The sequence below is a fragment of the Xenia sp. Carnegie-2017 genome, unplaced genomic scaffold, assembly GCF_021976095.1.
Source record: "Xenia sp. Carnegie-2017 unplaced genomic scaffold, XeniaSp_v1 HiC_scaffold_24, whole genome shotgun sequence".
Taxonomy (NCBI): domain Eukaryota; kingdom Metazoa; phylum Cnidaria; class Anthozoa; order Malacalcyonacea; family Xeniidae; genus Xenia; species Xenia sp. Carnegie-2017.
Genome location: NW_025813487.1, coordinates 5,788,733 through 5,813,609, shown reverse-complemented (window position 1 = coordinate 5,813,609; position 24,877 = coordinate 5,788,733). Strand labels below are relative to the sequence as shown.

The window sequence follows — 24,877 nt, the reverse complement described above, 5'->3', positions numbered from 1 at the left end:
TTTCAAATGATATGTTGTTTATTTCATAACAATCATAAATAAATCGACTAGTTCTCAAATGTAAATTGTAAGTGGAAATTGCCTTTTTTTATCAATGGAAATTGAGTGCTGCTCTAAGAATGATGATGTTCTTTCAGAAAATCTGAGAGGTCACGCACTGTGTTGTTTCCATTTGACAGAAATTTCTCAACGAAATATCCTTTTCCGTAATAATAATTTGATTTGCTGCTGATTTGTTATTTCTATACACAAAACTTTAATTTTACGCTTACTCCACATGGATTAACGTCGTGTGAAAAGTAAAGACATGTGTGGTGTAGTATTTCAGCGTGTGTTTATGAACGACAACTTGAGAAACAAAAAAAAACAACAATTAATTTCAATTTTCAAGTTTTGTCAAACACCAAGAAGCGAAAACGAAAAGTTGAATTCGATTTTTGCTTTGAATGAAAGAGGAAAAATGAATTCTGGATTTGATACAAATAACTATATTTAATTGAGATTGTTTAGGATTGTTCGATTGTTTATAAGCTAATTGTTAATTTCTGAGAGTTTCAAAGCACTCAGCTGCAACAATTAAGACAATAATTCTTACTTTCATATAATGACAATTACAATCTTGTGCTCGAAAAATTACAGCGTTACCAAATATTTTCGTTGATGTTGTTGATTATGACCGGAACGAACTGGTACCGGTTGATTTCGTTTCAGTCTAGAAAGCAATTAATTAGCTACTATAGCTTTATGTAGAGTAAATAATGCCAATGACATGCACGAGAATCTGCATGACTTGATTCAAAAGTAAAAAGATGACGGTTTTATAACTTTTCGAAGCATATCGTCCTTTGTTCAGGCTAATCAGCCTTTTGCGTGTGAAGGTCGTTTTTGTCCTTCGATAAATAATCCAACATATTTTGTAAAATGTGGCAAATGAAAATATCAAGACGAATGAGGCAAGAGATCTTGCACGTGGTGTAAAGAAAGATAATATAATATTCAAAGTGGAAAATCAAAATGCAATGTCTGTCCAGTTTGTCACTCTTGTCTTTGGAAGAATAAATTAACTGTAAAGTGTCGTAAAGGTCATTAAGAACAAAAAGAAAAAACATTTTGCCGAGTTGGTTCTTATGACGCTGCTACATGACTGGTATAAAAATCTCAAGCTCTTGAAACAAAGCTATTCTGGTTGTCAAAATTGCCAAATACACATTGGATTCTTTCAGTCTCATAGTGCACTGAGAGGGGCAACGCTTTAAAAAGTAAGCGCTTTGTCTGACGAACATACCCCTTCTAGAGTTTGCTGACAAGTCATTCACTTGGTGGAACAATTGCGAATTTGGCAGCAGTCGATTTGAAAAAGGCAGGATATTCTGTCGATTTGATAACCTTTGGCCAGTTATTAAATCAACAGAATGTCCTGCCTTAATAACCCAGTGTTGTTAACCAAGGATTTAAAAAACACGTCAACGATATTTTCGAGGGATGCAATCTCAGAGTGACGTATAAGGATACATTCTTACAGTCATTCTCCCTAATATGAATTATCTACATGTCGGCCAAGAAATTTATTGTGTTGGTAAAGACAAATAAGACAAATGCCACGAATATTGCGCAAACCAAGATGTAACACATGTCAGACAAAATATTGCCGACCATTTTATGAAAAATTATCTTACAATATAAGAAAATGAAGAATAGATTAATGTAGTAGATGTATGAAAATTGTGTTATGATACATCTTAATTGCGTCATAAGGGTTAGTTATGTGACGTAATATGCACTTGATATAGTATAAACAAGTCATCGGACAAAGAGCTTTTGATAGTGTGTTTAGGTTGAACTGGCAACATGTTATCATGTTATTATTAAATAAATGTATAAAATGCAATGCAGTCACGCTTTTTAAATAAAGCCTGATGGAAATTGTTATAGAAGGAGCTGAAAAATATTGGTCGTTGACAGTGAGTCGTAATTGTGTATGGTGAACACAAAAAAGATAGTTGAAGTGTTTTCGTAGTATCTTCAGAGTGTGTTGGTGAACCACGTTGTGGTATTTCATTCGGTAAGAGGTATAATCTACGTATATTTTTAGTTATATTTTAACGCTCTTGCAGTTGCTTGTCGGCCATCTTATATTTTAATATATAAATTTGTTGTGAGACTTTTAGTTCAGGACAAGTTTCAATATCTAAGATTTTGTAGACACGTGCATGTATAGCATGAAAACCCAGCTAAAGCAAAACGGAATCTAATTGGTCGTCAAACCTATTTGAAAATGTTCAAATGAGTATGTTAAGCCTATCGCAAGAAATCAAAACTTATCAGGTAAAGAATACCTGAAAGTCTTCAACACCGTGACGCTGTAAAACATGAAGAAATACTATCCCTATAATTAATCCGGCTGAGATCGAAGGGAAACTTATCGATCATATGCTTAGTCCGTTACGCATCAAATGCTTGTACATGTGACTTAGAAACAGGATATATGTTTTTAAAAAAAATCATAAATATTTGCATTTATTAAGCAGTACGAATCCCAATCATACTTAACACTTAAGTTTTACAGAAGATCCTTTAGCATTACAGGGGTTTTGGGACCTGCGTCAAGGGGGAAGAACGGTCATCAAATGTCAGGTAAACTGTATGGAAATCAAAACCATGTAGGAGTTGGCAGATCAGGAAAATATTTAGCTATTTTTGCCTGTTGCGTAGCCAGCCCGCAGGTTTGGTCGTGTGCTATAAAAATTCTTCAATGTTTAGTTATACTGTAAAAAACAATAGATTTTTATAGAAATCAATAATACGTACGCCAAATTGATTTAAAATAAAAGATAATGTGATAAAATCCTTATTATCTTTTGTCTTAAATGCATTCGGCTCATCTAAAATGTGACGTTTGAAACAGGCCTTATTGATCATAGCAAGAGACGCTACCATGTATAATAGTACGCTACCTGTAATAGAAAAGTCTAACAATTTTTAGAAAACAAGATTTTATTCCAGACACGCAAATTTTATACCAGACAACGCGTGTTAAGTGTGAAGTGTTTCGAGATTCTCTCATGTTTCTGATTACATGCATGACTGATTACATTCAAACTTAGGTTTTTGTAGGTTACGTCATTAAAATAATCATTAAAGTACGTAATCACTGCTTCTAAGTAAAAAAATTTGCGACAATGAACAACCTGTAAAAAACATCAATTTAAACAACGTTCCTTAAGATTTAACATTCTTACTCTACTATGAATGTACTTATCTAAAATCATGACATTAAAGGTACAGGAAAAATTGCTACGGCTCTCAATCAAACAAACAGCGTGACTAAAACTTTTTCCTAGATACTATTGACCGCGACCGGAACGAACTGGTACGTGTTTGACTCCGTTCCAGTCAATAGAGCAATTACTTAAGCTTTATGCTGAGTATATAAATGCCAATTGATATGCATGCGTCTCTGATTTGATTCAAAAATAAAAAGATGACGATTTTCATAATTTTTCTAAGTATAACTTCTTTTGTGCGAGCTTATCAGTCTTCAGGTTGTGATGCACCAGTTGGTCATTACTGTCCTTTGATAAATAATGCATCACATTTTGTAAAATGTGGCAAAGGAAAATATCAAGACCTAACAGGTCAAACATCTTGCAAATCGTGTAAGTTTGGAGAATACAATCCTCAAACTGGACAATCAAAATGCAAAGTTTGTCCAGTTGGTCATTCTTGTCTTTGGAAGAATAAATCTCCCGTAAAGTGTCGTGAAGGATCGTATCAAGACAAAAGAGGAAATATATTTTGTCGAAAGTGCCCAACTGGCAATTTTTGTTCCACAACTGGACCTGTCATACACAAGAAGAACACTCGTCCTTTACCACCCGAGAAATTGTCAGCGATTCGAAATGCCTCAATATATGCAAAAGAGGCCTACGAAGCAGTAAATCCTACTGAAACAAGGTTGAAAGGCTTTGTCAAGTACGACGGAAATAAAATCGTTGTATCTTTTCAAGGTTCTAAAGACCTTACTGACTGGTATAGAAATCTCAAGTTCTTCAAACAAAGATATTCTGGTTGCGAAGATTGCAAAGTGTACATTGGATTCTTTCAGTCTTATAATGCACTGAAAGACCAAATGCTTGAGAAAGTAAGCGCTTTATCTGACGACTATTCCGTCGCTAGAGTTTTAGTGACAGGTCATTCACTTGGTGGGGCAATGGCGACTTTAGCAACAGTTGATTTAGTCAATGCTGGACATCGTGTCGATTTGATAACCTTAGGCTCGCCTAGGGTTGGTAACCATGAATTTGCAGAACATGTCAACGGAGCTTTGGGCGGATTGAATCTTAGAATGACGTATAAGAATGACTTTGTTACAGTCATTCCCCTTATTATGAGGTTTGTACATGTTGGCCAAGAAATTAATTGCGTTGGTAGAGACAGATGCCACGAGCATCCAGCAAACGAAGATGTAACACATTTTAGAGGAACAATTGCAGATCATTATATGAACAACTATCTTACAATATGAAAAGTTAAAAATGGTTTATTATATGGCAAGCGTCACTTCCGGTTAAATGGCGCACTTTGATTGGCTCAGATCATTTTTGCCAGTCCATTATTTTCCCGTAATCGACCACCGTCCAAAACGCATAGTTTTACTGTCAAATGTAAGCAAACTTCGTAAAGCAAACAGCAAAACGCAAAATAAACGAAACAAAAGCCATTTACGAATGTGATTCGATTGTAAAACACTTGGAAAACAGTTAAACTGTTAATTATGCCGTGATTTTTTCCAGACCTATCTATTTGTCGCAGGCAAGAAAGTCGTCGGATGCGTTGTAGCCGTTCATATTGAAGAGGTGATCTTATTTTTTACGCGAAAAATTCATCTTTTTTGACGTCTGACAAATCGTGACAATTATATGTATTTAGTACATTCCTAAACTGTTATTTTAAATTGTTTTACAAGGCTTTTTCCCTTCTGCCTTACCCATATGAAGAGAGAGAGACAAAAAGTTCAGATATGTCTGCTTGGTGCTGTAGGTGAGCTGTTTTGTACATAGATTTTTCAACGACGTAAAAGCTCGTACTCAGGCTCTTTGGTTTTGTACACGGACGTATGTTGTATAAGCGCATTTAGTTTGTTGACAAAGTGATGAATGTGTTGTAGTTGCTGTTGCTTTTCGAATATTTTTTCTATGTCAGCTTATTCATTGGAGTATTTCTCTTCTTCAGCTCCAAACCGACTCGCGCTATCTGTGGAATCAGTAGAATATGGGTGTTTAAACAATATAGAAGGAAGAGGGTTGCTTCAAGACTACTGGATTGTGTCAGGTAGCTACAAATTAATAGAGTAATGGGAGGACAATAAAATCTGAGGAATAAATATTTGTAGTAAGGCTAACTTTAATATTATTGTACTGTACAATAAAAAAATAAAAGATGTTTACTGTGTTTGCACCACAGGCTTATGCAAACCAAGGAGATCTTTAGGAGAACCCGAGAGCAGATCAGTGCAAGCCCTAGACCGAAGGTCGAGTGCTCTGACAAATGTCTCCGAGGTTTGCATAAGCCAGTGCAAACACGAAAAACGTCTTTTATTTTTTTATAAAACAAAAATAATGTCAAACTGAGAAAGACAAAGGTTTCAATTCTACCTCTAGCATGTAATAATGATTGATATGCAGATTCTCCTTGTTTGATTCAATTGATTGAATTTAAAACGATATTTTTAGTTATTAGTACCCAATCCCCGCTAAAAAGCCATCGGACTTTTTCGACCAGTGGCAACTCAGACTTTTCATTTTCTTATGATAGGGCAGATTTCATGTTTGGTGGCGTGGTTGCCAAGGAACAACTGGCTTTTTCCGGCCCAACACCAATGGGAAGACAGCTGGCCGAATTCTATTGTGGAACTGATCGTTTCCCCGTGTTTCGATGACAGTCCTCTCCATGTTCCAAGATTTGGCGATGGAAAAAATTTAGAATCACCTATCTGGTTACCAATTTCATTGCCTTCGTTTTTGCACCATGGGGGAGGAGTAAAACACTACGCTCTCCATAATGCAATAAAATAGTTAAGTACGCTAATAGCAATCAAAATTCTTGGAGAAAAACACTGTTTTCCAGTCCTCGAAGTTTCCCTTCTTGCTCTTGTGGCAAATTAAACGTGCAACTAAAACTTAAGGACATTGAAATGACAAAGGTTGAAGCCGTTTAAAATACCAAACTATGTTGTTTATATAACTTTAACGAATATAATGTGATCAACGTAGCTATATTTAAAAATGATTTATATACACTACTGAAACAAGTATAAGCTAGATACGTTTAGATTTTTACTCTCATGAGACTTAAAAAGAGCGCAAATTTCTTTTGTTCATGGTTGAGTTCAATGATTAGTCTTGATTACGCTTGGGCTTATGTCGATGCCAATGTTCAGTGCTTTATACTCGATTTATATGCTTACGCTTGCTTACACAGTAAAAACAGATTGGTCAAAATGACCATTTTTTTTTGTCACAACCTATTTTTAAATTGGTCAAACCTTTTTGACCATTAAAATATTGGTAATTTTAACCAAAAAAAAATTGGTAGCATTGTATATATCTTTGCACTCGTCGGCGGCCATCGCCAATTTTTTTTGGTCATTTTGACCAATCCATTTTTACTGTGTAGGCTTATGTCGATGCTAATGTTCAGTGCTTTGTACTCGCGTTTTATACTCGCTATTAAAATGCCAAAAGTCAACGTCGTTTAAAAAGCAAATTACGAGTGAAGTTTATGTGGCATTATTATATGGCAAGCGTCACTTCAGGCAAAATGCGCGCTTTGATTGGCTCAGAAAGATTTTTGCCGGTCCATTCCCGTAATCGACCACGGTCCAAAACGCATAATTTTATAGTCAATTGTAAACAAACATCATAATGCAAACAGCATAACGCAAGAAGACAGCGAATCAAAACCATTTGCGAATGTGAGTTGAAAGAAAAGCTCTTGGAAAACAGTTTAACTATCCATACGATACAATTTGAAACGATTTCTTTTTTCTGACAAGAACTAGAAAAGTGAAAGTCAGCTTGTACAAAACAGCAAAGACGAGAAAGAAAGCATGCTTCGTTTTAGGTCAAATAATGCCTTATAATAAACCTTTTAATAACCTCTCTTTCTAGGTCTTTACTGAGAAATGTCGGACCTCTGTCTTTATGTGCAAACCTCTCTCTACGGGCTTGGTCTGTACAAAAGCACCTGAGTCTGATATTTCTCCGTAAACACCTCGAGCTCTGTTGTTAAGGGCTTATTAATCGTCATTTGTAAATATTCAGGCAATATTCAGGTTTTGGGTTTAAAAGCTATAGACTAATATACATTGAATATGTTTCTTTATAATAATTTACCCGAAATCCAAATATTTCGAATCTGAAATGTAGCAACAAGCCTGTAATAATCAAATCACTATTATACTGGTGAGGAAAATTCAAACATGTGACCATGTTTCATGACATTACGAATGGGGAATCTTAAACCTTGTAACAATGGATGACTTGCCTTGTTTGCGCTTTGCTGACAGGCAGATTAAGAGAGGTTAAAAATTCTTGCTAATGTTATCCATTGTACATTGTTGTCAGTCATTCCCTCGATCAACATGACAATGAAGGAAGCAGCCATGAGCCATACTGGTATTCCAAGCAAACTAACTTCATTAAAATTTTTTTCCATTGGTACACTAACATGGCCGCCATGACGTCTGGTGAAAACGATTTGTAGAAAATTATATTGTGTTTGAACAACAACATAAATGTCGTGAAGCAATTTATTCCCTACGTATGTTGTATTGATAAGATGTCCACGATGCTTGTTAACTTTCATAGTGGAAATAACTTGCGATTTTCTTTTGAATTTCAATTTTGGCGGCAAAAAATTTTAGGAAGTATAAAGCTACTTAAAATGAGTGTGCTTTATAATTGGATTGACAGGATAGTAACAATAAACAAAAGCTCTCGTTCTTCAGATTTATCATTTCCACAGCGTATTGCTCTTCATTGTACTTTTAAACAATCATATATTCTGATTATGTATGTGGATCATGTATTTTTTAACATTTTACCCCAAAAAGGAATATGACAGTAGAGTCACCCCCTTTTTCGTGCTATGTATATATTTTGACGCTTGTGATGATTAATTAACTTTTTGACCAATAGGAACGATGAATTGTTAAATGCAGCCAGTTAGCTAATTAAATATACAGTACCTACTTGCATGGCAAAGTTCATTTCCATGTTATATGTTTTATACGCTGTGACAGCTGAGATCTTGCGTGTTATTATTTGGTTGACATTTGTCGAGTGAGGATGTTTAGAAGTAAAAGGACTGATTTTCACTGTCGTGTTGTGTTTGGGAAAGTTAACGATAGTGATGTACAGAAAATTCTTCCAAAATGACTTTTCATCTTGTTAAAGACAATATAAGTTCTGTGCCAAGCATGAAAAAGAGTGGACAATGATTAGTGATAAATCGTTCCAAAGATCTTGGTGTGGGATCGTGGATATTTGACGGTAATACCCGAGCTAAGATTGCGAAGATGTAATGGTAAGGTTTAAGTTGTACTTGAATTGTCAAAATAATATCGATTTTAAGAAGTAGGCATTTCTAGGATAAGTAAGATTGAAATGCCATATGACTCATACTTAAAAGCTGGGTTCATTACTTTAAATAATTTCTTGTTGCATGATGATGAAGGTCTAAGGTTGTCCGATAAACGATGAACAGTTAACTAATACTAATTACTAAACAGAAACATCGAACTGAAGATTAACTTGTCGGTTTGAAAACTGATTCATCACTTTGATTAACATTTTAGAAAACTATGGTTTGAAATAGATAAGCATGAGCGAGAAATCTAAAGTTTTTATTCTAGCGAATCTTAAAAAGACAAAGAAAACGGAATTTTCTTTTGTTCATTCTTCAGTTTATGCTTATAGACTTGCTTATTTGTGCTTATGTCGCTGTTAATGTTGCTTTGCTTATCGTATACTTTATCAATGCTCGTGTTTTTACATTACATCCATGCTGCTCTTGAGATATCAAAATAATCTTTTCAATTACAACCATCGTCTGAGATACTCAATTCAATACCACATAATTGAAAAAGAAAATGTCATAATGAACGGTCGCAGAAGAAAATGGCGAGTGATATCATATAAAATCTTGAAAAAAAAGAGATAAATAAAAAAAGAACTATGAATAACGGACATGTTTAGTCGTATATACAATGACATAGTATACCTAAACATCAATTTAATTGCTGACGTATTCTTATTTCCAGAAGGCGAAATCGTCGTCAAGATATAGTAAATGGTACAACAGATTATCTTTCGACACAAAACATCCTTCTTCATTCTCGATTTTCAAGTTTTCTACATTCTTTCCCTATTTCTTATTGTTAGATATGATTGACAGATTTGGAATTGAAGGATGTGTTGCGATTAAGTGATTTACATGTTAACTGAATGGCATTTCTATTGCATTCAGTATTGTTAAAATGCTATGTTATAGAAGTTAGCAGTAATCAGTTAACGTGCATGCTTGTCAACATGCGAGGAAAAATGGAGGTGCTTCTTGCCCTCGGATCATGCATGTAAGATTCGAATGAAATCTTCTTTATAATACATCCATTTTAAGAAAGATTTACAATACACTGGTAGAGTATTGCAAAATCTTCACAGTCAACGTATATTTAAAGTGATTATCGAATCAATCGAATTAGTTGTTGGACGTCAAATATTCAACAGCTTTGTCGTTCGCATAATTAGCACCATTAAAACAACATACAAAAGTATGACATAAATGAGTATTTCTATTCTAGCTAACTTTGAGAGTTCCCTCGCTCTCGGATTTAGGAAAGAAGATCTAAAAAATGTCGATGTGTTCCACAATAGACTTCTGCCACCTATTTTGGAATAGCATTTCACAAATATTCTCTCTGCGTACACTTCACGATTTTTGCAATTTTTTTTGTAATTTAAATGTGACTCCAGCCACATATATGATATTATACATAAGCTTTATAAAGTGCATGAGCTCGAATCAGGACACTTAGGGCCTGATTTTATAGAGGCGAGCTAGCTCGGATGGCAAGCTAGCATGATGATTTCAAAGGATTGAAAGGAGCCAAAACTTCAAAGTTAAGAATTACAACTGTTTGCGAAGTACCACACGTCACTCCGGTTGCAATTCTCAAACTAGGGCGTTTTCACTGAACTAAACACATTTCGTCATCCACGATAATTTGGGGGCTTTTTAAAGGACTATTTTGCTATGTATTTTTGTGTGATTCTAACATACGTAGTAGCTATGAAATGCATCTTATTTTAACAATTTGATGTGATGCTTTTAGCTTAACCTTAACTACGTGTGACACTAGGAAGGTTCTTGAAATTCAAATGTGTGAATCTAACAGCAGCCATTTTCTACGATTTAAAAGTTGCTTGCGCTTATTATGACCGTTACTATCCACTGCAAATGTTAATTCCATCGTTTTGTCCAATTTGGATAAAAATTGCACGAGAAAGGAACAAAAGTTTTGCTTTACCTTTTCCATATTATTATACTGAATACGTAAGTAGGTCGTGCAAAGTTACTATGTATATAGGTAGGAGTTTCTTAATTACTATGCAGCGAAGGTGACTGTGTTGATAAAAAACAGGAATATCTACTAAAGTTGAACGACCTTATTCTGGAATACTTGTACACGAACTAAACACATTTCTTTATTTATGATCTTTTGTGACACTTTTGAATTGCTATTTTCTTTTGTTTTTTAGCAACATACTGTGTGTGACTACCATCAACCAGAGAATTGGCTTATGCATAGCCTGTATAATGTGTATTGCGTGTAAATTGTGTATATAGTAATAAGTATAATCAACGACATCTCGTGCACATGTATGTAATGTTTACATATTTTTACTATCCGATGCAACACTTTTACAATTTGCCTTCTTAACGTGCCAGACGAGGAAGTTAGCTTATTAAAACCCAAATGTACTAATCCAACAGCAATCATTTGTTTTGATGTATAAGTATAAAAGCTTCTTGCGCTAATATAGGCGTGACTGCTGGTCCAACTGCTAACCGCATCCTTATGGCTTTTGGAGAAAAATTCTATGTTACATTTTTCAAATTATTATTGATTGGGAAAATAAGTCATGTACAACTACTATGTATCTAGGTAGGAGTTTCTTCATGTCAAAGTTACATCGCATTCTCATAAAATCACCAAATGTTTCTTAAGCACTATTTTTAAAAGTAAAATTTCATTAACCTCTTTTCCTGTTGATGAGCCGCCTTCAAAAAGAAATCAATTAAGCGAAAGGATTTCTATATGGCATCACCTCTTGGGGATATTTATTTTTTCTAATACTGAACCAATTATAAATGAAAATGTTGAATGAAGTTGAGCGATTTAATTTCTAGACCACTTGGTCACGATTTAAACATATTTCTTGATCCACGAACATTTGAGCTTCTATTTTGTTGTTTTTCAGCAATATACCGTTTTATTCTCATCAACTAGAACTTTTCCCCGTCTTCCAGTCTCAAACAAATTCTATCTTTGAGTATTTGATATGGTCTTAGTGTCCTGGCTACCAGAATTATACTCCTTTTTGTCCAATGCTTCTGAAAGCGAGACGAGTTTTGCGCTTGCACACGGTATCTCAAATATTTGGTTTGTTTGGATTTATGCTTATCAAATCCCGCTGTTCTCTCACAATGTTCTGTTTAGTTTTATTGAGAAACAAACACTTGAAAACACAGACATTAAGTAAACAGACGCCCGCATTCTAAAAACCATCTCACATTCCCAATCACGGGGTGAGGCTTAAATATCACCTCCAAAAAACGTGTAAAATTTTTCATGCCAATTGGTAGCTTGAACACTTCTTCCTCTTATTTAAACTGCATATAATAAACCTTACAGGATTTTAGTATTGTTTGAAAGGACAACTCATGAAATTAACAAATTCAAAAAATAAATTGATTTACATTAAATCTATCTGGCAAATTGCTGTTAAAAACCCAAATTTACCATATATATTTTTCACTAAGGGAACTGGTATCAAGTTCATGTCGTGACGTCATGTAAGGAACACAGTTCGCACGGCTCTATTTAATTCAAGACTAACTGTTTGCTGTAAATTATCCATAACGTCCTTTCTTCATCGTTGGATTCAACAGAAGATGAAATTTTTGACTTCGACTTCGACAGTAGTGTTCAGCAGCAACAATAGGCTCGAATGCAAAAGACACACGCGGCATAACATTTACTATTTGTATCGGAAGGTAGGACGGGATGTTTCCACGACGGGTTGCATACATCACTCGTTTATATGAGTTTTTACACCGAGAAAAAAATAACTGAGGATAAGAAACTATTATTTCACTTCCCCTGAGCCTTGATTTGCCACAGCCTTTGTCGTTAGCCGGCATCCGTACTTTATCGTGTGAGCTTTGTAAGAAATTCCGACCATACAAATCTCGCTTTCAGAATGGCGTATTTGTTGCTTTGTATTTTACTTGAACAAGACATTACAGGTGGTTTAACTGTCATCTATCGTTTTGTTCGCAATGCTGTTGTGATTTTGATAAAACGTTGCTACAATTATTTATATCCAGTTGATTTTGACAGGTTTTGTATCTGGATATTGAAAAATATGACCAAAAAAATGTCCCGTGTTGATAAAGATCACGGTTAAAAAAATCGATCTCAACTAAGCGGGTAAGACAAAAAAATGTGCCGCGGTTCCATACAAACAAATGAAAATTGCCTATAGGAAATGTATAAAATCCGAGGTCTCATTCATCTCCCGTTTCGGGCGTCAATCCATCCCGGCTCTCATATAAGCATGCGCTTTTTGTGCCCCATATATGTAGGAGAAGTTTCGGCCAGCAATGACTGGGACCAAAGATTATACACAAGCTTGCTTCTCTTGCAAATTAAATATACCGCCTTGTCACGTTCTTGGGTTTAATTGTAAAGTGCAAATACTACACATAACTGATATTGGCATTTTACTCGCTTTAATGCAACAAAGTCCAGCCACTTATTTCAACAGGATTGGCGGACCCATTAAAATGAATGAGTGAAGGCCTTTGCCTTATGGCAAGCAACGTTAGAACTGTCCGTTATAGTCGACTGAGTTGGCCTAATGTGACAACACCTTGCTTTACTTTTCATATATCTTTACGACAGTTCAGACCTGTTACTTACATGACGTCAGCTGGACGCGCAGGCCCAGTCCCATAGCGGTAAAGCCGAACGCTTAAAATGTATATTTTTGCAACTTTGACGTAGTTTACAGCGCAAACTATTTGTCCGACTACAGCAAAATTTTTGGAATATGGCCTTTGACACCACGTTTATCGGATAGTGTAAGGTTTATATGCACTTTAAACAAACATTTTATAGTTTATACCACGGATGAATAACGTGATATTTATTTGAATGACGAAGTATATGCCTAATGAATTATCTGACAATTGCCAGATCTCTCCGAGTTACCCCTCCTCTTCGTTTCAAAACAGATTTGAGCTGCTCTTGGTCACTAACCCACGTGTCGTAAAGCGTATACGACAAAAAAAGCAGCCACAGAAAAAAATAATCAAAGATCTCAATGAGACAACTTACAACACGGTGAGTCACTGCCAGTTAATCCCTTTGCTTGGTTGTAACAATTTATTCATACCTTTTTTACTATTGCTTACATCGTTATTATTGATCTCTATGTTCGGACTGGATACACATATGAACAAAGAACTTACATAATCTACTTTTGACAACTTTTTACAAAGACATATTGATGAAAATCATTCTTTAGCAACAATATTCTAATATTGTGACTAAAGGAATGCCATAACCTACATTTGTAGTAGTCTTCAATGACAGTATTTAAGACTAAGCAAGTTAGGATATCATAAAAATGCAAGCTTTGCAAGCGATTGGAAACGTCAGTTTTTTTTATTGTCAATTCAGACTATACCCACGTTTACGCTCTTCGTACTTATTTTTAAACTATATAAGCATATCATACATTTACCGGATCTTGACATAAATTATCTTATGAGCATAACACATCTTGTTGCACGCATGTGTACCTTGAACATTGGCTGTAAACAAGAACCACAAAAATTTTCAGTATTTGCATTACATTGACAGTATGAATGTCTGTCTTTTTTATTATTCGTGAAGAGGTTGTTTGTTTTCAAACTACTAACAAAATTTGAAGGACAACGAGAGCAAACGTTGTTACACAGCTTTGTGGAATCGCCATAATTTCGACTGTAATCTCTTTCGGATCATGTTGTCACTTGGGAACATAAAGCTTCTTTAACAGCATGTTAGCATGTAGATGAAATGCTAAGTTGAGCATAAAGTTTGAGATCACTTGAAATGATCTTGTTCTACTGTGTGTATGTAAATTTTAGCGATATATGGATTCAACTTCCAGTTCAATGTACAACTTTGTAAGGACACACATCCTTCTCTTTTTGAAAATTCGTAAAGTTTTCCTTCGGGCAATTTTCGTTTCACGATGTTGCACAAGTAGACATCGATGAAAAACGTCTGTAGAAGAAGGGAGAAATGGATCGCGTTAATGAAATGTTCCATATTTTGGAGCTGCGCTCAGGTCTTGTTTCGAAAGGTGCTGACACGAAACTGAACTACTCTAACGTTGCAATTTGTTGATGTCTTTTGTTTTGAAATAAAATAGCCCCGATGACCTATTACAGAGTATGAATGTGCATTTTTTACCGAATTTGAGACAGTTAAATTTTGATGAAATAAAATTTTTCTTCATAAATTTTTTTTTCATCTGAAAGAAGAGTGAGCAGAGAAGATAAAATAAACGTATGTGTTCAAAATAAATATGTATCCAATGCATTAAAGGCAAAAAAAAATGAGATAGATGCAACTGTTAACTTTAAACACTGACCTTTTTGCAAATGAAAGACATGAAACTCTTTAAATGAAACCCTTATTATGATTTGCTAAAGGTTTCCGAAAGTACTTGAAAATCAAAGGACAATAAGGCCGACTTGCAGATGAGATAAAAGATATCGGGCAGTTTCAAAGTTTTCAAGACGACCTAGGAGGCAAATTTCCTAAAATTTCTTCAAATAGTTCAATTTCCTTAATAGCAAGGGAAAAGACATCGCCTGTTTTGGAATTTAGCAAAACACAGAATTTAGCTTCTAGGAAATACCTTTTAGGTTAAAGTTATTTTAATTAACATTTGTGAAGTACTTGAAAATTTTCAAATGTATATAAAAATCAAAGTGAAACAAGTACAAAAAAGATGTGTTGTAACGAAGTCGAAAGAAATGAGTGATCTACACGTTATTGAGCCTTATTTGGAGGACTGAATTGCCCGTGCTTTTCATGGAAACATGGTCATTTCCAATTGTGCAGTTGCTACGCAATTGTCACAAAATTGTGTCTTGCCCATAAATGTACGAAAAAATTTTTTCTTGATATTTAAGGAGGGTCTTAATGTAAGTGTAAACTAACTCGTTTTGATACCTTTCATCTTATTTTTTTTATCATTTGCTTGAATTTAATAGTTTTGAATTTATGCTTGACTTTTACTCTTGAATGAGCAGGTCTCACATTGATAGCAGTTTTATATTAGTTCCTATAAATACTGAATTGTTAAACCTGTTGAACTACTTGAAATAATGCTTATATTTAGGCATAAAGATTGATCGCATGTGAATCAAATATTGTTGTTTGTGAAACTTTGGCAATGTATACATACGATTTCAAGCCCAATGTACAAAGATTTGCACTTCTTACTGAAAAGCATTATTCTCACTCGTTGAAAATACGTAAAGTTTCCCTTTTAGTTTAACAATTTAACAATTTAACATCAATATTCTTACTAGTATTTATATTATTATCAATGCATTCCAATGCATAATACGTGAAAACGACTAATCAGAAAGAATCATACAAAGTATCCACCAACTATAAAATTAAAAAATATCATGCAAGTAGTATTGAGACTGACACTAAGTGTTACTATATTGAGTCAAACTTTGTGTGAAGTTTTTCTGAATACAAATGAATATAATAATATCTTTAATTTAACTGAATCTTATGAAATTAAAATCACATTTACAAGTGCAAAAAAGGCAATGGGCAGCATTCCATTGGCTCCGTGTTGTCTGTTTCCACTATTAATGCGTGCAGGCTCAGATCGCAAGTCTGGCGAAGACGCAGCATAGAAGTTGCAATTCGTTCTAAGTTGATTTCTCAAAGTATTCAAAGCATTCCAATCACTAGTCGAATTTGACAATCTTATAAATGGTTCGTCGACACTGCAAAAGATAACATTTAAATAAAGTGCGCAGTACTATATGGCACAATGCATGTATAACGAGCCGTGAATAATGCAATACAGTTTTTTATGCACAACCTAATTACGTTAATCATAATCAAAAATTATTGTTGTAAGCAGCATAAAAATTTATTTAACATCTTGTAACGTTTCCCAGTCAGCAAGTCCCAGATTTTGTGAAAAAATTAATGCTATATGATATGTATACTGAGTAGATCGAACTTCGAATGATAATGGATGGAAAATTTGGTTCATGCATGACAAACGTGTAAAAAAAAGATCGTCATAACTTACCAGTCACTGACGACCTGATGGCAATCATTTCTATTCATTTTTACCAAGAGCTCAGCTTCAGTTGCTGAGCAATAAATTGCTGCACATTTAATTTCAGTTATTCGTGAAACACATAAATGTGAAAAAATCCTTCTACCATCACCGTATTGTAGACTACGAATACGTCTCAAAGCTGGCTGGATTCTTACAGAAGTTTTTCGATATTCTTCAAGGAACCACGATGTCATCTGAAAGTAAATTTAAAATACGATTATGGATACTCTTCGTAAATTATGTAGACAAATTTTTAAATTTCGAGTTTGGATATCATCTAAGTCTTTATCATCAACTGATCTATTTGCGAGATGGGATCGTGGACGATGTATCATAACTGCCTAAATAGGGGGACTGGTTAGCTATGGCTGCTCCACCTACCGTCCAATTTTATCTACAGACATAATCATTTTTCGTTAAAAAATTATCAATTTTTTACTCTTTTTTTGTTCACTAACCATTGTAGGCAGGGGCGGATCTAGGATTTTTCAAACATCAGTCAAAAAACGTCGGAGGCACTCCGCGCCGGGGGGGGTCTGAGGCATTCTCCCCTGAGAAATTTTGAATTTCAGAACCTCAAAAATGCCATTTTCAGCGTTTTAGAGCAATACAAGATGTATTTTGTGGGCATCGTTTTTCGGTAAAACAACACATTTTGCTTACGTTTTTTCAAAAAAATGAAGTGAACAATACTTGAATGTTTTGCCAAATATTTAGGCTCATTATCATGCCAAATATATGGCTCATTAGCATGTCTAGGAACGTAAAATTTATTTTACAATAATGCTATTCAAAACAGATATAGTCTTTAAAATTTCTACCAAGTTGTCAGGCATAGACCCCTAGAGACCCCCATTCAAACCTCTATGTAATAAGTTAAGTTAGAAATTTGGTACTACAAGTGACAGTTCATAAATATAGAAAAGCTCAGACTTCAAACCATGCAAGTTTATTGTAACCCTTTACCCATCTCCACATCAGAGCTAGCAAATTCACTTTTGAGAAAAACTCAAAATTTTTTCTGTCAAAGATTAAGAAAATTATCAAAGTGAAAATTGCAGTTAAGGACAGCTTAATGCCATGAATGTTTCTTAGGCATTTCACTAGACTATTATCTTCTGTAAGTATATGCAAGGTGTGCTATATAGCAATCACTAGTAGCATTGTATTTGCAAATACAAACAGAATGTAACCAACATGTCTTTAATTATATAATTACATGAATGTTAAAATTGGTTCATGTGTCATGCTTACTGGTTATGATAAATATCTTTTCATATGATCAAAGCTCGTTTAAATGTAAATCTGAAATAATTTAGTTTAGAAATTATACTGATCATCAGAAAAATTACCTAGTGATCATGAAAAATACTTTGCTGTTTTGCCAAATTTCAAGGTTTATCTGCATACATTGGAAGACATTTTTACTTGATAGAAAATGCTATTCATACATCAATAGCCCTTTGGAATTTATGGCAAACAATCTGGTATGAGCCGTAGATTAACACACCTTTACATCTCTACATGAGGTGTTCAGTTAGAAAAGGGGACAATATGTGACATGGGACAAGATTTCATGTATGTGAAATACTCAGATTTAATACCATTCCAGTCAAATTGTCAAAATAAAAAGCTTCATGGATCATAAGACTCAAAATCACAGGTTATAGTAAACAGCTTCTCATGTAATCAATGTTAGTTTTCTCAAATCTTAAACAATATGTAGTATAACTGTCCAATGATTGAATGATCAATGATCATAAACTGAAAAGCCCCAAACATTTGTTTATAAAGTAAATAATAGTATGGCACCTTATGGCTACAGATTTTTTGTCCATTGAAATATATTTGCAGAAATGTAGGATTTCGCTGCCATATAACGGCCACGATTCCCCAAGCATTAAAGAAATCATAGCTAAAAGTCCTTCGGCAACAACAATTTTAGAAGCATCAATCTGCTTACCATACGCCATATTAACATAAATCGCATCACACACTCGCATAAATTGACTTTGATATATTGCATTCATGCATACACTTCACTTGTCCTTTACTTACGATTTTCGATGTAAATTTCTGCTGATAAAACTCAAAACAATGTTGGCTTGCTTTTGAACATCAATGACTGAAATGTCGCTCGCGAGATCGTCTTTGCCAAGCATTTACAATTCATCCATAAATTTTTCACCCTCTTGAAAAATTCCCAGTTTGGAAAGCAGCATTCATGTCAACATATGAATTTGTAAAGATTTCCATAAATTCCATCTGATTGTAGTTTAGTTTCTATCATGCTTCGAAAATTACTATGAACGATCAAACATTCAATTCAGACAGTGAGCTTGACTATGTTAGTTCAGTTGGCTATCAGTCGAAATCGGTCAAACCAATCACAGTAAGACAAAATTCAAATGAACCAATTGTAAGATAGCAATTGGACTCCCTTATAGGTCCGGCCACCCTATTATCGGTCGAGATTATTCCAGACTGTCCACTGATCTGGCCATTGACCAATAAAATAGCGTTTCTGGCGTTCATAGACTCCTTTATAAGTCGAACCAGTCAAGCCACCCCGCTTATCAGTCGGTTATTCCAGGTCAATTAAAATTCAACTGATCTGGTTACCAAGGAGATATTCGTTGCATTAGTCATTAGTTTTCAATAATAAATAAAGCTTTATTTTTATCACGAAGTAAATGCGATAATAAAGTAAGAATAATCAATGAATTTTTAATTAATATGAATAGGTAATTTTTGAATTTCAAACATCAGTCGCGCGACGGATTTGACATACTCTAGATCCGCCCCTGATTGTAGGTGCTATCCGCGATTTCTAAGTAAATTGACGGAAATTGGAAATGAAACAAGACCATTGGCAAGCGTTTACTCTAGCATAAAAAGTGTTATTGCGAATGCTTTCAGTGGGTAGAAGATTATACAAATGGGAATGGGGTTCCGCTAGTCAAGCGTGTAACAAAACATTACGAACTAACTAAATGCACTAGGTTACTCGTGGGATCGAAATACTGCCTGAAACAGTTTATCCGTTTTGAAGAATGTGAATTGTTATTTAGTAATATATTGTACGGAAAATCAAATACCCCATTGACCTTTACTGCAGATATTCTCATAATTTTTGTAACAATAACATGTAAATATTTTTCTTTCATTTTAACCTTTCTCATAAATATCTGTTGCATTTTCGGCAAAAGCACTTAGTGTGTGACTTTTCCAGTATCTACGTTTTTTCAACAGTAGAAAACCATACAGAGTAAAAACACAAGACTGGAGAAAGCTGTGCAAGATCTATTTTGTTATTTGATATCTAATTTTACATTTTGGCTGTCAGAATTTTGTCATCAATTTGAAAATTTGAACTTAAATTTAATGCGTGCATTTCAGAACACATGTCACACTAAATTTTAATGCCCCTTAGGTCAAATGAAACAGCAGAATTGTGTTAATTTTCTAAATATTTTACAATTAAGGCTTACAACTAAACTTATTTCTAAAAATGAGCTACTTCCACCATAATTGGCCATGCCAAAGGGCAAATGGATCTCTTGAAAGAAAACCAAACACCTTTAAAATCCAATTGGATTTATATACACAGCCACACTGCATCAGATGGACACGGGATTCTTTTCAATACCATTAAACTGACTAAAGAGCTGAGTCTTGCATCAATTTACTACATGATTTAATTATCATTTAGAAAATTTAAAGTGCATGAACTACTGTTGGTTTCATTGGCGTCAATCCTGCAATAAATGGATGGGGGACCATATTCATATATTCTGTTATGCCTGGCAATTTTTTTTTTTAAGTGAGATTGTTTTGAAAAGAAATTAGCCAGGGATAGCAGAATGTATGAATATGCCCCCAAATTAATACAGGATTGACGCCAATGGTTGGTTAAGTTGTTCTACTTTTATATCGGTTTTTTTCATATGAATTACGAGCCAATTTCCAAATTTCTTTTTCTGAGAAGACATTAAATTTGTTTAACTAGACTTAGACTTGGTTCTCCTTGCATTTTCGATACATATAAACAAAACATCTGTTTCTTTCCTTATTAGAAAATGTCATGCATATTTAGCGTATTTGCATGATTCACTTCATCTTCCGTAGTGCATCACGAATTGCTCAATTCTGATAGTATTACCTTTGATAGTTTTATACATGCACGTGGTTAATATTTTGAAATTCATGAGCTAGATCAAGTACAAAAACTATGAGTACAGAGGCAGTGACTGGGATTTAGAGTACCTCAAAATAAATTACTGCGGCATATTTTGGCGTATATTTACATTTCTAAACACCTTAGAAGTAAATTCATTGCCAAAAATATATTCTTTAGAAATTAAAAACCAACAGTTTTTTTCTGAATATGATTTAGATTTAAAATTGAGGAGATACGATTTATTTTGAGATACCTTGGATCCGCCACTGTACAGAGGTTTCGTTTTAATCGAGTTCACAGAAAATGTACACGATCGTTTAGTTCTGGCCGAGTACGTTCACAAAGCGTACATTCACAATGTGAGATAAAGTACGTACAATAAATTACTGAGCCGTTAGTACAAAAAAGCTGGAAATTGAATGAGCTACTTAGCGCCAATATGATGATCTAAAAAGTATCACATGCGAGTGATGTGAACACAGACTGGCAATAAATTGAAAGTGGCTGCGTGGGATATAATGACTAGAGCGAAAAAAAAACCCGGCAGACCTTCAGTTACCTGCTTCGTAATAAATTGTAATATAAGTTTGTTTGGAGGAAACAATTATATAATACAAAATTATTGTCCAGACAAATTTCAATGCTCTTTTTCTAGAATTTTGACTGTCCTTTTACGCACCCCCTGTGAACTTTTAAAACCGTTCCGGCGCGCTGTATATTTCGTACAAACCATGAACAAAGGGAGTTGGCGTTGATGATGTGTTACTGCCTTACTGCATATAATAGTATACGATATGAAGTAAAAAAAGGTTAACATAATAGAAATCATAATAATTCACTGAACATACGGTTTCCATCAACCTAATTGAGCGCGCGTCCAGATACTTTACTTACAGTCAAAAATTACGATTCGATTAGAAGAGCACAAGATTAATTCAACATTTGAGATGATCGATGATTTTCCTGTTTTAAACCAAATATATTTCAGAGCCTTTAATTATCAACATGAGACTTCATGTATGGGACTTCTAATATAAATAACTCATAAGAATACTTTTTATTATATCGAAATATCCTATCAAAAATTTAAGGGTTGATCGCAAATCGTTTATTTTTAATATATATTTAAGTTAACGTACCTTATACTTTGGCTGCGGACAAGCACCACTGATGGGTGCAGTATTCGCAACACACTGACCGTTTGAATGTCTGCCCTTTTTAAAATTCTTGCAGAATTTTTGGTTCTTTAAATCATTTACGAGATCTGAAGGACAACGAGAGTAAACGTTGTTACACAGCCTTGTAACATCACCATAATCTCGACTGTAATCGCTTTCTGAACATCTTGGGGTCACTTGTGAACATAACGCTTCTTTAACAGCATCTCTGCACAAAGATGAAACGCCAAGTTGAGTATAGAGATTGAGTGCATGTGAAACGACCTTGTTCTTCTGTGTGTAAACTTTGGCGATGTATGGATTCAATTTCCAGTTTAATGTACAAGGACTTCCACTTTGTACTGATACACATCCTTCTCTTTTTAAAAATACGTAAAGTTTTCCTTCTGGTGCTTTTCGTTTCACGATGTAGCACAAGGAGAAATTAATAAGTAAGGACTGGAGAAGAAGAAATGAAATGATCTCTTTACAATATGCCATCATTTTTCATTCAATTAAAAACATATCAAACTGATAAACTCTGTGTTGACAAAAGATATGTCGCTCTAAATGGGTCTCAAGCTGTTCGGGTGTAGTATTTCACAAGAAATTAGTAGTTTTTCGGATCTTGTGCTTTCTTAAAACCTTCATCAATTATTCTTATTTATAAGCTCGCAATTACGCACAATTGATGAGGATTGTAACAGAATGGCGTTTAAAAACGAAAAAAAAACCAAAATAACCTGCGATTTGGATGCCTAGCGTTCTTGTACGGTCTTGCTGAGTCGCCCCAAGCTTTGTAAGATTGAACATCATGTGCCATAATTTAACCCTATGCGTTCCAACTGCTTTTTAGTTTTGTTGTTTTTGTTATCTCTGTTATTTTGGACAAAAGTCTGTAAAGTCAAAAAGAGATTAGCTCCAAGTTAGAGGGAATATCCAACTTTCCATTACAATATTTTGATATGACTTCACTAACCTGGACGATCCACATCTACAAATAGGTAGCTAATGAGACAAATAATAAAATGAAGGACATTTAGGCAGATGATGATGGTGATGACAGGATTCCGAAAGATTGAAGAGAATATAAAATATTTTAATTTGATGAAATACGATGATGAAAAGACATCGACTATGAATTTGAGCAAGAATACGACAAAAAAATATCTACATTAAAACGTCTGTAGTTAAAACTAACGTTTGATACATAAAAATATAAAAGTAATAATGGAAAACGTAAAAGTATTTCTTGTCCTAATGCCTACAGTGACATTAAAATAATGTTTTAACATGGTTTGCCCGGGATATTTTAATGGCCAGAATATAATCAACATGTAGACTAAAACCGTAAATTTATGTTTTATATTTTTTTTTAAATGGTTATTTTATACGCAAAATAGATTATATATTTACTTGTCTTATAAACACTTTTAAAAGCATCGGAGAAACCTGAAATTGCTCGAAAACACATTTGCGTCGTGTTTGTGCTTGCACGCAATTTCTTGTTTATGCCAAACTTTCACAAGTGTTAAGCTAAATAACTCAATAGAAACAAGTAAATATATTTTATTATTCTTAAAAATTACCATGCACTATATCTGGTCAAAGGTTGATTTTGCATAAATTAAAAAATAATCTTGGCAGAGATCAAATTTTCATAGTTCAAAGAACAACCACACAGGACAAAAAAGAACACTTAACTAGCTAACGCTAATCATGTATTAAGAATTCATTTTAACCATATTTAGGTCACAAAAATAATCGTATTGTCCTTATGACAACGTTTACTTTCAATGTTAAACATTATGCGCTAAAAGAAAACTGGAAGCAGCCTTACTTTGTTTCACATTATATGTAAATGTGCATCAGCAAGTTAATCAAAATCTACTTCCCATTAACTGAAAGGTTTTAAAAACCCTATATTACTTATTTTTCGATAATTGTTAATCTCTGAGAGTTTCAGAGCAATCAGTTGCATCAATTCAGACAGTAATTCTTACTTCCATAAAATGACATTTACAATCTTGTGCTCGAAAAATTACAGCGTTACCAAATATTTTCGTTGATGCTGTTGATTATGACCGGAACGAACTGGTACCGATTTGAGTCAATTGAGCATTTACTCTTACTTTGCAGAGCAAATAAATGCTATAATTGCTATATATACCTGTCTGACTTGAATTGAAAGCAAATGGATGACAGTTTTGATATTTCTGTCAGACATAACTTTTTTGTGCAGGCTATTGAAACAAAGCTATTCTGGTTGTCAAAATTGCCAAGTACTCATTGGATTCTTTCAGTCTTATAGTGCACGGAGAGGGGCAACGCTTTAAAAAGTAAGCGTTTTATCTGACGAACATACCCCTTCTAAAGTTTGGTGGCAATTTATTCACTTGGTGGAAGAATTGCAAATTTGATAGCATTCGAATTGAGAAATGCAGGATATTCTGTCGATTTGATAAGCTTTGGCCAGTTATTAAATCGGCAGGATATCCATCCTTAATAACCCAGTGTTGATAACAAAGAATTTAAAAAACACCTCAACGATCTTTTCGAGGGATGCAATCTCACAATGACATATAAGAAAGACATTCTTACAGTCATTCTGCCTAATATGGAATATCTACATGTCGGTCAAGAAATTCATTGTGTTGGTAAAGACAAATGCCACGAATATCCCGCAAACCAAGATGTAACACATGTCAGACAAAATATTGTCGACCATTTTATGGAAAAGTATCTTACAATAGAAGAAAATGAAGAATAGATTAATGTAGTAGATGTATGAGAATTGTGTTATGATACATTTTAATTGC

The 24,877-nt window shown here is 34.3% G+C and overlaps 2 protein-coding genes across 3 annotated transcripts; one reads left to right on the top strand and one right to left on the bottom strand.

Moving 5' to 3' along the window:
• Positions 1-1,480: 1,480 nt before the first annotated feature.
• On the top strand, positions 1,481-6,313 carry LOC124450937. 2 transcript variants are annotated; one of them, XR_006950266.1, is made up of 5 exons: positions 1,481-2,062; positions 4,794-4,856; positions 4,967-5,040; positions 5,233-5,331; positions 5,815-6,313. XR_006950266.1 is itself a non-coding variant. In XM_047001588.1 (4 exons), exons 2-4 carry the CDS (start codon positions 4,992-4,994, stop codon positions 6,072-6,074), a joined length of 408 nt encoding a protein of 135 aa, XP_046857544.1. In that variant the 5' UTR covers positions 4,725-4,856; positions 4,967-4,991; the 3' UTR covers positions 6,075-6,313. The 2 variants fall into 2 exon arrangements, 1 of the variants encoding a protein (XP_046857544.1); XM_047001588.1 differs by lacking the exon at positions 1,481-2,062 and having other exon boundaries at positions 4,725-4,856.
• A 9,559-nt stretch (positions 6,314-15,872) lies between these two features.
• On the bottom strand, positions 15,873-22,602 carry LOC124450933. The gene is made up of 3 exons (XM_047001582.1): positions 22,041-22,602; positions 16,689-16,915; positions 15,873-16,374 (listed from the first exon to the last, which is right to left on the bottom strand). Exons 1-3 carry the CDS (start codon positions 22,560-22,562, stop codon positions 16,152-16,154), a joined length of 972 nt encoding a protein of 323 aa, XP_046857538.1. The 5' UTR covers positions 22,563-22,602; the 3' UTR covers positions 15,873-16,151.
• Between the last annotated feature and the right edge of the window lie 2,275 nt (positions 22,603-24,877).